General features: G+C 41.1%; 1 protein-coding gene across 3 annotated transcripts in view; it reads right to left on the bottom strand.

Moving 5' to 3' along the window:
- The window catches only part of rab11fip3 (RAB11 family interacting protein 3 (class II)), a 55,246-nt gene that overhangs the window by 14,523 nt on the left and 28,225 nt on the right, over nucleotides 1-12,498 (bottom strand). For 2 of the 3 annotated variants that reach the window (XM_061909277.1, XM_061909278.1), the window contains exons 4-5: nucleotides 3,416-3,588; nucleotides 372-563 (exon numbers count right to left, since the gene is read on the bottom strand). In XM_061909277.1, the coding sequence (XP_061765261.1) occupies nucleotides 372-563; nucleotides 3,416-3,588 (365 nt within the window). Of the gene's footprint in view, nucleotides 1-371; nucleotides 564-3,415; nucleotides 3,589-7,063; nucleotides 7,222-12,498 lie in introns of those variants that run through there. The other variant, XM_061909279.1, reaches the window with a different exon arrangement.

The raw sequence follows: 12,498 nt of genomic DNA, 5'->3' as shown, positions 1-12,498 counted from the left end.
CAGCAGTGCAAGAGTGTGTAAGAGAGAAATAAAAGCTGGAAGAGCAGAAAAGGTGGATAGAGAGTATTTGTTTGGAATAAAAGCTAAGCAAAACACATCATAGCGAGACAAGAGGAATGAACTAAGTAGTCACTTATCTTGACCTTCACCACAAAACGGAGACAGACTGTGCAGAAAAGGGCGTCTGCAGATATCTTATCACATTTCGACCTCAAAGTGCTTAGAAAGGTGGTATTTGGGTCGGAACAGTGGGGCTGAAAAGCACTCTTTTATCACGACTGATTTGACAGTCTGCCACACATTGCAGTCATTTTCAGTAAAAAACTACTGCAGTCTCTTCATTTTAATATGTCTTTGTTAGAAAGTAGTACCTGGGAGAGAGCAGAGAGGAGACATTGAGCTGCTGTGGCGTCTGTGTGAGAGGGGAGTCGGCCACGCCATCCTGATTATTTTCCAGCAGTAGTTCTGAGGTATTGCTCTCCCCGAAATCTTCAAAGTGTTCCTCCTCGCCACCGATGACCGTCCCCAGGGAGGGATTGTGCAGTTCTGAGTTTAGGGAGAACCTTTGGGAAGGAGGCACACAATTATTCTCAACAATATGGCAACAGTATATTATAAAATACAATAGATTTAGTTTTTTCAAGAACATTTTAATTTCTTCATTTCAGTTTGAAAAATCGAGTGCCCAAATAAAGAATCTCACACGTTTGTGACTCAATTTGTGTATTTTTTATTTATTTATTATGAATGAAAAAAATACCCATGATGGGGCCAAAGTAAGTTGCAGTTGTGTCAGTAGTTTGATAAAGAGTGTGAGATACACTATTGAATTCAGGAAAGTATTCATAAAAAAAAATAAGGGTGCCATGCGGCTCTTACTACCCCTCCCCCCTCTCTGTTCATGACCGTCTTCACCAACAAGAGTCTTCACTAAAGCTAAAAGTGAGTATCATGAGTATAGTATTTCTTATGGGAAAAAATACTAACATGGTACCACTGTAATTAACAATACAACTTGGATGTACTTTAGAGTATTCGTTGTAAATCTTGTATAGTAATAACCACTAGTTAAAGTGTGTACTCGCTATGGTAACATATTGTACTGTAAATAGTGGATAAAATACAATAAGGTTGGCTATTCGTTTGTTTCTTCAATCGAGATATTGAGAATAAAACAAACCTACTTTAAAGCCCAGTCAAAAACTCTTAATCCTGCCATTGGAACCGAGGCAATCTGGACAAGTCTTTGAGTGTAATCTGCTAATTCAAATTAATCCTAAAGACTGCTTTGGCTGCAACAAAATGGGGTGTGCTGTGGTAGAAAACCCTTAATCCTTCAAGATAGGGGGTTGAGGTTTTTAATTGATTGGTTTTTACCAACAAAAAATACATCAAAAAGATTTAGCGACTGATGCTTGTACAACACATTAGTAATCTTCATTTTGGAGGAAAGCTAAAAAGATGGCCTTTCCTGTTTTCCGACAGGATGTATGGAGACCCTCAGCACACTCAGGATGAGGATGTCTAAATCAGCAAAAAAAAAGCTTGCTTTCTCAGCATACATTATGCTTGTTCACAAAATAGGTGCTATTTTGCTGTCTGATTCAAAGATGAAAGCGCTACAAGAGCACGATAAGAAAAACAACTTGTAGAAGTGCAAGGACTCTTCAGTGTCTAGACCGGGCCTCTGCAGCAGTGCTCTGAGCAAATATTAGGCAGAACCGGTTAAAGAATCCATCCATCCATTTTCTACCGCTTATTCCCTTGTGGGGTGGCGGGGGGCGCTGGCGCCTATCTCAGCTACAATCGGGCGGAAGGCGGGGTACACCCTGGACAAGTTGCCACCTCATCGCAGGGCCAACACAGATAGACAACATTCACACTCACATTCACACATAACAATACTAATTCTAACGCCACTTACCCTTTACCCAGACTCTTGGCGCACGGCCCCAAATTGAGGTCCCTCACACAGAGGGGCGGTGAGGCAAGTGAACGCATCTTTGAACACCCTCCACTGCCCTGGCGGGAAAGCCTAGGAGCAACTGGAGTTAAAACCCCGGACAACCAGAGTGGAATCCTGAAGTCTTACGATTTACCTCAACTGGAAACAAAAGCGAGACTAGAACAAGGTTCTAGACTTTGCTGCCAACTACCAGTAAACTGTGCCCTGTGGCGCTGGTGCATCGTCTGTGGCATCAGAAGAATGAATCAAAGTGGGTTGACTATGAGTGGGTTAATCAGATTTGAGGCTAAGCAACAGCCATCAGACAGTCCTGCTGACTGTCGGAGGGCCAAATGTGTGTTGGGACACAAGGGGGTTAATCCAGTTAGTCTTAATCCTCCATCCAGTGCATCGTAGCAAAACCGTTTTTGGTTGCAGGAACTAGGTTGACTCAAAAACCCAATTAACCTAATGACCGTTTCCCATCAAGCGACAGTGAATTATTTTTTTAAATGTGATTGCTTAGGTTTGAACTTAAATTCAAACTGATGAGGACAATTCGAGAAATCAATGCACAAATATCAGATGAGGTTCCATGTTCGGCAACAACATCGAATTGTATTTTCTGACAGCAAGACTGACGTCCGTGGTAAAAGGCGGGAATCATCTTCTTCACCGAGAAAAAAAAATGGGGAAAAAAAAGCGCGGAGTTTAACATTTTCTGTAATTCAAAGCTAGAATGGGAGGACCAATACACAATGACCAGTTACCAAGTGACCACTTGTCCCACATACACACAGTATATCAAAGCTTTAGCAACACATGAAGCCTTTGCAGCATCTTACTTTGGCAATTAAGACTTATCATTTTCCTTATAACACTTAATGTCCACTACAGCCGCAATTTGAATCCCAGGCTAATGCATCACACAGTGAAAACCTTCCAAACTAAAAGGGATATCAACCAATTAAAATATTTTCAAGCAGTCAGTACAGCAGTCTTATCTCGGTCTTTTCCCAGGCAAGAAGAAAGACAACACACTATGGTAACATTTGATTTGGATAAGAAAAGGGGAACTCTGTGTTCAAGGGCAGTTTAAGTTATCTCAAAAAACAACTTTCATTTGTCAACAGTTTGTGACAATGTAGATTGTAAAGGTGTGTGTGAATGTGTGAATACAGTAATTCACTTTTCTTTTTGCTGGCTATTAATAAAATTCACAAGAATAGTAAGATTGCTGTTTATTCTTCATTGCTATCCTTCTGTTTAATTTGCCTGTCTGCTGAACCAAATAGAACCTGAGCCAGCAGTGCTGGCACGAACATCACATGATCAGTGTGAAGGGTCAGCTCCAGGCTAGCCAGCTATATACACTGTACCACACACACTCATTGGAATTTGTGAACAGCATTAAGACTTCTACATTGACGACAAAAAGTCAACAAACATATTGCATGTGACTACACGGACCTGTTCATGGCGTCTTCAGGGTCGTGAAGAGCTGCCTCAATACCGCTGTCCGTGTCCACATCCTCGTGCATCTCAGGGGGCACAAGGGCACCGGTGTCCTCATCAGTGAAGGTCTCACATTCACTGTAGGTGCTCTCTGAACCCAGGTACGCACTGTCGGTCACCTCATTTTGCTGCATCAACACAAAAATATGGTCGAACACACAATTACATTGGTAGTAAAGGCAAAATCGGTTACAGGGAGTTTCAAAGTGTAGCACAGCGAGCCATAATTCAAAGAACATAATATAACCTACACATCCAAGAACAATATTTTTGTGGCATTTTGATGTCACCCCAGATTCTGTTTAATCTCTCACCATAGGAACTAAAACTCAATTAATTTTGCCTTTGACATAAATAAAGCTAGCTGATCACTGGTTCCGGTGTCCAATATTTTTCCACAGAGGGCTGCATATTGAATAATTTAATGATACGGGGCAACTTTGATACCTTTTGTATATTAAAAAAACGTTAAGACCAAACCAATGTAGTTCAATCAATATTTGCGAAGCAAAGGGATGTTCCAATCAGGGTTTTATTTTGGGGATTCTGATCATTCTTGTGTGAGATCAGCAGACACCAATCACATGTATTAACTGTAAATTTTTAAATGTATTGCTATTGAAAGTTTAACAATATCAACACAATCTCAAACTAGTCCTTTATTATTTTCCTCTGTGTGTATTATGTACAACCTTGTCCTCTAGTGATAATGACTTAATAATCATACTTAAGATAACAAAGAATTGCAGTTTATTTGCCGTAATGGAAGTGATTAATATTAGCTTAGAGGAGCGGTGTTTGGAGACACATAATTAGCTGTTGGCTGCTTGTCAAACGGGGAAGTAAAAAAACATTTGGGCAAGCTAGGGGGATCGGCGTTTGTGATCTGCAATATAATGCGTTAATCGGCAATGGCGATATATAATTCAGTTGATATTAATCGGTAACCGATCAGTCAGCAAATCCCTAGAACAGAAACTTTTAGAAAAGCTATCTAAAAAAACATAAAAGCTTAGCGGTGTCATAGGTAAAAGAACATATTAGTGTCATATCTGATAATATAGCTCGATAATAATTCATTAATTGAATTCATATTGTACAAATAATATGCCAATAAAACTTTGAACACCCTTGTCACAGGCTTAAAAAAAAATATATATTTTTTTAGGTGTTTTTTACATTTTCAAGGTGCTGTGCCTTCCTGATAGTCCCCCAAGGAGAACCGCCTCACATTTTAAAAACTCATAATACCACTTTACAGTAGGGGTGTAAGGGTACACAAAAATTTCGGTTTGGTACGCACTTCGGTTTAGAGGTCACGGTTCGGTTCATTTTCGGTACAGTAATAAAACAACAAAAGATACATTTTTGGTTATCTATTTACCAAATTTGTAAACAATGGCATAACATACATATACACACAGGGTCCATTGCCAGGGTTAATACATATATAACATATATAAAATAAAAACTAAATAAGTTAAGGCTCAAAATGGTTTCTTAACAAAACCATTCTACTTATAAAGTGCTTTTTTTTTTTGATTGATTGAGACTTTTATTAGTAGATTGCACAGTACAGTACATACAATTGACCACTAAATGCTAACACCCCAATAAGTTATTCAACTTTTTTAAGTCAGGGTCCATGTTCATCAACACCGCCCGCCATTCCATAAATATTGATGTTAAAGATTTCTTTTTTTGTGAAGAAATGTTTAGAATGAAGTTCATGAATCCAGATGGATCTCTATTACAATCCCGAAAGAGGGCACTTTAAGTTGGGGATTACTTCTATGTGTAGAAATCTTTATTTACAATTGAATCACTTGTTTCTTTTTCAACAAGTTTTTAGTTATTTTTTATATCTTTCTTTCCAAATAGTTCAAGAAAGACAACTACAAATGAGCAATATTTTGCACTGTTATACAATTTAATAAATCAGAAACTGATGACATAGTGCTGTATTTTACTTCTTTATCTGTTTTTTTCAACCAAAAATACTTTGCTCTGATTAGGGGGTACTTGAATTAAAAAAATCTTCACAGCGGGTACATCACTGAAAAAAGGTTGCGAACCACTGTATTATGAGGGTAGTGTATGTGTGTGTGTGGCCCTTCAATATGACAGCATGTGACGTCAGTGAGTGTGCGGGCAAGCGAGGTGAGGGAGCGGTAGAGCGCAAGAGTGGCTAGTGTTTTGTTGGATTGGCTGTGTGCAAGACCTCAATAAAGCCACGATTTGCAAATAATCGCTGGACTCTTCATTTACCCTGGAGTCCAGAGCTGTGGAGACCCTCTAGCGGGTAGAGTGAAGGGTTGTGCGCACAAGGGAGACACTATGTGAGCCGGAAGCAGGAAAGGTGCAACACATGTTTGACGTGTTGTCAGAAGCAGCTGCTGAACAATCTTGGCAAACCTCCGTCCTCCATTGTTGTATCACGCAGCCAAAGTGTTCCCAAACGGGAGATCTTAACGAGGCAGCAGGGTCTTCCAGCTCTGGCTTTGACATGTTCTCCTAGCCCGCTAGCTGCTAGCATGTCTACTCGTTCGGTACACCTCCGAACTGAACCGAACCCCCGTACCGTAACGTATCAATACAAATACACGTACCGTTACACCCTTACTTTACAGTCATGAAGACCATCCAATGTAACACCTCATCACATAAAAGTTTCCATTTTTTTATGAATTACCGTATTTTTCGGAGTATAAGTCACTCCGGAATATAAGTCGCACCTGCTGAAAATGCATAATAAAGAAGGAAAACATTTTTTATAAGTCGAACTGGAGTATAAGTCGCATTTTTGGGGGAAATATATTTGATAAAACCCAACACCAAGAATAGACATTTGAAAGGCAATTTAAAATAAATAAATAAAAGTGAACAACAGGCTGAATAAGTCTACGTTATATGACGCATAAATAACCAACTGAGAATGTGCCTGGTATGTTAACGTAAGATAGTATTAACATTGATTGATTGATATAATGGTAAGAGTCATTCAAATAACTATAACATATAGAACATGCTATATCTTTACCAAACAATCTGTCACTCCTAATCGCTAAATCCCATGAAATCTTATACGTCTAGTCTCTTACGTGAATGAGCTAAATAATATTATTTGATATTTTACGGTAATGTGTTAACAATTTCACACATAAGTTGCTCCTGAGTATATGTCGCACTCCTGGCCAAACTATAAAAAAACTGCGACTTATTGTCCGAAAAATACGGTATTCTAGATTTTGACAACAAAAAAAGAAAATATGAACCAAAATCCTGCAAGCCCATCCAATAATCTGAGAAAACATGTAACCACAGAAGGTGTTTTTTTTTTAAATCCTCGATGGCATTGAGGCCAAAATACAAAAAGCAAAAAAGTGACACACCACCAACACACTTCAGAAGCAATCTGCTGCAATTGATATGAAGCCAACAACAAAATGAGATCAACATAAAAGGCTTGAAACTTGATCCATAGTGTCAAGACGTCAAAATGTGTATAAAAGCACCAATGAATACAAGACAGGTGTGTCACAACGGAAAGTGTAGCAGTCAAAATTAACCGTCAGGATCAGCCGGGCCCAAAAAGCTACTCACCATATCCAAAACCATTCTGCCAAGGCTGGAGTCATTGACAGGAAAGCTGGCCTTCCCTTAAAGCATCCTAATCAGCACTAGTAACACATCCTTAGCCCATGGAGCTCACACTGAGAGAGAGCAGGTTTGAAACTACTGTAAATGCGTTCAGTTCCGCTGGGTGGTTGGGGGGCAGGGGGAGGAGGAAAGAGCAAAGTCCACAGACTAGCGTTAGTCAGCTGTAACGCTCCTCGAGCAGTGGTGAGATAAAAAAAAAACATGACAACTACTTAATCACCTCTGTGGGAGTTATTATTATGGGATCAATCAGCAGCATCTCGAAGTTCACAATTAATTAAAGTTTTACATAACTGTGCTCACTGTGGGCTTCGGTCAAGACTTGTCAACATGTTAATGTTCGGAAATTTAAGTGAGTTGTGTTTAGTCCAACTGCTACGTTAAATTGGGAGGTCAAATTTTTTTAAAGTGAGAGGGAAGGAAAGACTGGGTGGATATAGGGGCTTGCGCCGAGGCTTGGCTGTACAGCGTCACCTTGCTTGTTTTGAAAGCAAACAGTGTCAGAACAGTGTAACCATTGAGGAGAAACCATTTTCTGCCAGGAACTTGAGTGAAAAAAACAAGCCCACGGACACAGGTGAGGCATCTACTTAAAAAAAGACGCAGGCAAACATTACACACAGCAGGAGCCAGAGCAACCTGTTTAAAGTTATTAATTTACCACGACATCAAAGCAAATTGAGGACATGTCCATCCTTAGTGATCATTGGTAGACATTTGTTTGTAAACATTACTGTTCAACTATACCAAACTTTTTAGAAATACTGTGGCCCAATAGTGAGTAGTTTTACCTTATATTAGTTTTATTTAGTTGTATTTAACCCTTCATAGCTGTTGAAAAAGATTACTTAAACCATCCATCCATCCATTTTCTACCGCCTGTCCCTCTCGGGGTAGCGGGAGGTGCTGGGGCCTATCCCAGTTGCACTTTGGCGGAAGCAGGGTACACCTTGGACAAGTTGCCATCTCATCGCAGGGCCAACACAGACAGACAACATTCACACTCACAAGGTGAAGTGAAGAAGTTCTGGTTGGATCTTGCCGGACTCACTTGGATGCACAGCAAGGGCTCTGGAACCAGTCCTCTCGAGAGGTGCTGGACTCTCTTCCACTCTAGCGTTACATGCAGTGAGAGGCGACGGGCGGTGGGGGGGTGAAACACTTGTTTCCTAGCAGCTCAGAACCTGTACTTTTGAGTTGAACCCAGGCAACGAGAGGGTAGCTTCACTCCGCCTGCGGGTGAGGGGACGGGTCCTGGCTGTCGTTTGTGCTTACGCACCAAACAGCAGTACAAAGTACCCGCCCTTTTTTGTTCTGCTGAGGGACTTCAACGTTCACATTGGCAACGACAGTGAAACCTGGAGAGGCATGATTAAGAGAAATGACCGCCCGGACCTAAACTCAAGTGGTGTTTTGTTATTTGGCTTTTGTGCTCCTCACAGATTATCCATAACAAACACCATGTTCAAACTTAAGGGTATTCATTCATTTGGCACCAGAACATTCTAGGCTGCAGTTCGACCGACTTTGTGGTTGTGTCACCAAATTTAAAGTACCAATGATTGTCACACACAACACTAGGTGTGGTGAAATTTGTCCTCTGCATTTGACCCATCCCCTTGATCACCCCCTGGGAGGTGGGGGGAGCAGTGGGGAGCAGTGGGCAGCAGCGGTGGCTGCGCCCGGGAATCTTTTTTGGTGATTTAACCCCCAATTCCAACCCTTTATGCAGAGTGCCAAGCACGGAGGTAGTGGGTCCCATTTTAATAGTCTTTGGTAGGACTCGGGCGGGGTCTGAAGTCACAACCTACCGATCTCAGGGCGGACACTCTAACCACTAGGCCACTGTTTGCAGTCTCAGGTTTTGGACACTTGGGTGAAGAGAGGGGCGGAGCTTTCTACCAATCACCACCTGGTGGTGAATTGGCTCCAACCACACTGCTCCTCAGTAGGAGCAGTGTGGTTTTTGCCCTGGTCTTGGAACTGTGGAGCAGCTCTAAACTCTCAACAGGATCCTCGAGGGATCCAGGGAGTTCGACCGTGTCCCTTGGGAGGTCATGTGGGGAGTGCTCAGAGAGTATGGGGTGTCTGACTGCCTCATTGTGGCGGTCTGTTCCGTGTAAGATCGGTGTCAGAGCTTGGTCCGCGTTGCTGGCAGTAAGTCAGCCCTCGTACCGGGGAAGGTTGGCAGCTCAGAGTAAAGATTCTGCTCCTCCACATCAAGAGGAGCCAGATGAGGTGGTTCAGGCATCTAGTCAGGACGCCTCCCTGGGGGGGGGAGGGCATGTCCGACAGGTAGGAGGCCACAGGAAAGACCCAGGACACGTTGGGGGGACTATGTCTCCCAGCTAACCTGGGAACGCTTTAGGATCCTACGGGAAAAGCTGGACGAAGTAGCTGGGGAAAGGTAGGTCTGGGCTTCTCTGCTACGGGTTCCACCCCCGCGACCTGACTTCGGATAAGCGGAAGAAGAAGGATGGATGGATGGATGGAAGGATGGAAGAATGGAAGTTAAAGTACCGTATTTTCTATAGTATAGAGTGCTGCGGGATGTAAGCCGCACCCCCTAAATGTTATAAGAAAAAAATATTTTTACATGTATAAGGCGCACCAAATTATTAGCTGCAGAAATATGGATGGATGAATGTTTATTGTCATTGCACAAGTACAACAACAAAAAATTCAGCACAAACCTGTTGAAGATTGGACACACATTGTACAGGGCGAACAAACAGGAACACTGATGAGTTGCCACATACAGTAAGGCGCCCCATACATAGCGAATTATTTACACAGTAAGATTCTTTAAATGTTTCTATACAGTGAAACTTTTTTGTTTCCAAACGGTGTCTGTAACACGGTAGTAAAAAGATGATAAAAAAAAAATAATAAATCATCGTCATGGACCCACTCAAATTTTTGCTTGCAATTTAAGCCATAACAATTGACCGAGAAACAGCTCTTATCTCAAAACACTCTAAAATCGGGGCACTCTTAAGTTGCGGTACAAGCGTATTTGCATTTGTAGACCACGCACCCTGTGACTATAGGTAGGGCTGGGCGATATGGCCATTTTTTAATATCTTGATATTTTTAGGCCATTTACACTATGTATATCTTGATATACACTTGAATTAACACTTGATATATATAAACACAGCAGTATGATGATTCTATGTGTCTACATTAAAACATTCTTGTTCATACTGCATTGATTTATGCTCATTTTAAACTTTAATGCAGAGAAGGAAATCACAACTAAGTCAATTGACCAAAACTGTATTTATTAAAGTTATAAGCAGGTGACTTTTAAAATGATGCTACATATTAGCAGTAATGCTACTTTTGGTAGCAACGCTTGTGCCCCACACTTGACAAATTAAAGTTGTATATTCGACATCTTCCTGCTTAAAGCCAAACGACCGCCAGACGATGGAGCCCCTGCTGTTTTTCTGGGGAATTAATTTTTCCTTCATTCGCACTTTCTTTCTCTCGTATTACCACTCGCACGGCTCCGCTAGCATCACAGCTAACGTTACCCAGTCTGCTACCTCTCTGCTCCGTGAGGGCGTATACATATGTGATGTATGACGTGACAGTATGTGACATGTGTAAGTTTGTGCGCTGGCTGTCTGTGAGAAGGACACAAGAAGGAGTGGGAAGAGCCTTTAGTGTAATGCCCGCAGCTAAAAGCAACTGCGTGAGAACGTATACTCAAATATCACGATATAGTCATTTTCTATATCGCACAGAGACAACCCCACGATATATGGGGTATATCGATATATCGCCTAGCCCCAACCATATGCAAGACTATATTGCATATATTGTATTTACCAGACTATATAGTGCACCGGGATATAAACTGCACACACTAAATAAAAAAAAACGGATTAGTCGCACCGGATTAATATGTACAGTATAAGTATCTACCTTCCAAAATTAGTTATTTAAACAGTAAGATTCTGTAAATGTTTATTCGCATACCTTAATTGTTTTAAAACCGTGCCTGTCACACGGCTGATCAAACAAAACAGAAGTCATCGTCATGGACCCACTAGTTGTGGAAGCTAGCTCTCTAATCAGCTAAACAGACTTAATAAATCCACGGTGACATTTTGGTTAATTTAATGAGGAATTTGTGAAACTGAAACAATAAAGAGTAACCTCCTGCATATACCTGGATTTTGTCTGGAAAAATGGTCACCAAGTGGCACCTTAAAATAATTCTGCTTTGCAAATACTCATAACATTTCTGATACCACCACCTCCCATCATTGTTTCAGTTCAAATACAGTATGTGGCTTGTTCTGACAGAGCAAAATTAGCAATTACAAAATTAGCAAAAGGAAATGTAATTAACTTCTACTCCACTCAAATCGTTGGTTAATCAATTTGATATAATTATAGTGGTATTTAAAATGGGTGGCAATGGCTCAGAAGGTAGAAGATCATTCTGATATTGTATCATTTCACCTAATTTGCCTGAAATGCCGCACACACTGATGTGAGAATATAAATGGAAGTTTGGTACTGGTCAGAGAGGCTGTTGGTAAGAATTAGCAGTTGTGTTTCATCTCACGCAGTTGTGACTACAGATGTAGCTTTAGTTAGCACTATGGGTATCTTGAAAGGTGCTATATATGTTACGTTTTCTGGTCTGGAATACAGGATGCAGGGCAAGGAAGGCGCTGTGCAGGCAAGATGTCTCTTTCAGGAAGAAACAGATTGTGCTAAACATATCTAGTGCAGCGTAGAAGTGCACAAAAGGAAAACCGCTGTTGGGGTAGAAAGCACAGGAAAATAGCTCACAAAGTCAAAACGGAAATGTGGGATCATGACAATATAAATCCAATCCATCGTCATCGCTGAGTACCAGTAGAGGGAGCCTAATGTCAGTACGCTTCGAGATGCATGCTTTCACTTAAGACCAAATGAGGGCCGTGGTACCTTGTCCTGTATGTATTTGTTTAACCTGAGTTTGTCTGCACCAGCACAGCTGAATGAGACGTGTTGGAGACATGTACATAAAAAGCCCCTATTAGAGCACTGGGTCACCAGGAGAAGATAAAGCAACACTATTCATAACTCCCTATTGTTTAAAGTGCACACACCAGCAGAAAAAATTTCAGTATTTTTCAGGGGCCAGCAACAATATGATGGTTAAATATACAAGTTCCGCACACAAGGGGGGGAATGGGAATGTCAGATATGCTTACCACAACTATAAAAACAGTCCACACTCATGTAAAAACTCTGGCAAATTCCACTCAATTCAATATTTGTCAAAGAATCCTGTGAAACTTATGACTGCCAGATGCTCTTCAATGTCAGCCAAACCAAGTTGTTCAGTCTGTGGAATATTTTCAGATTTTGTA

This window comes from Nerophis ophidion, linkage group LG08, assembly GCF_033978795.1.
Source record: "Nerophis ophidion isolate RoL-2023_Sa linkage group LG08, RoL_Noph_v1.0, whole genome shotgun sequence".
Classification (NCBI taxonomy): Eukaryota; Metazoa; Chordata; class Actinopteri; order Syngnathiformes; family Syngnathidae; genus Nerophis; species Nerophis ophidion.
The sequence above is the reverse complement of the archived record's forward strand: the minus strand, read 5'-3'. Positions and strand labels throughout refer to the sequence as shown.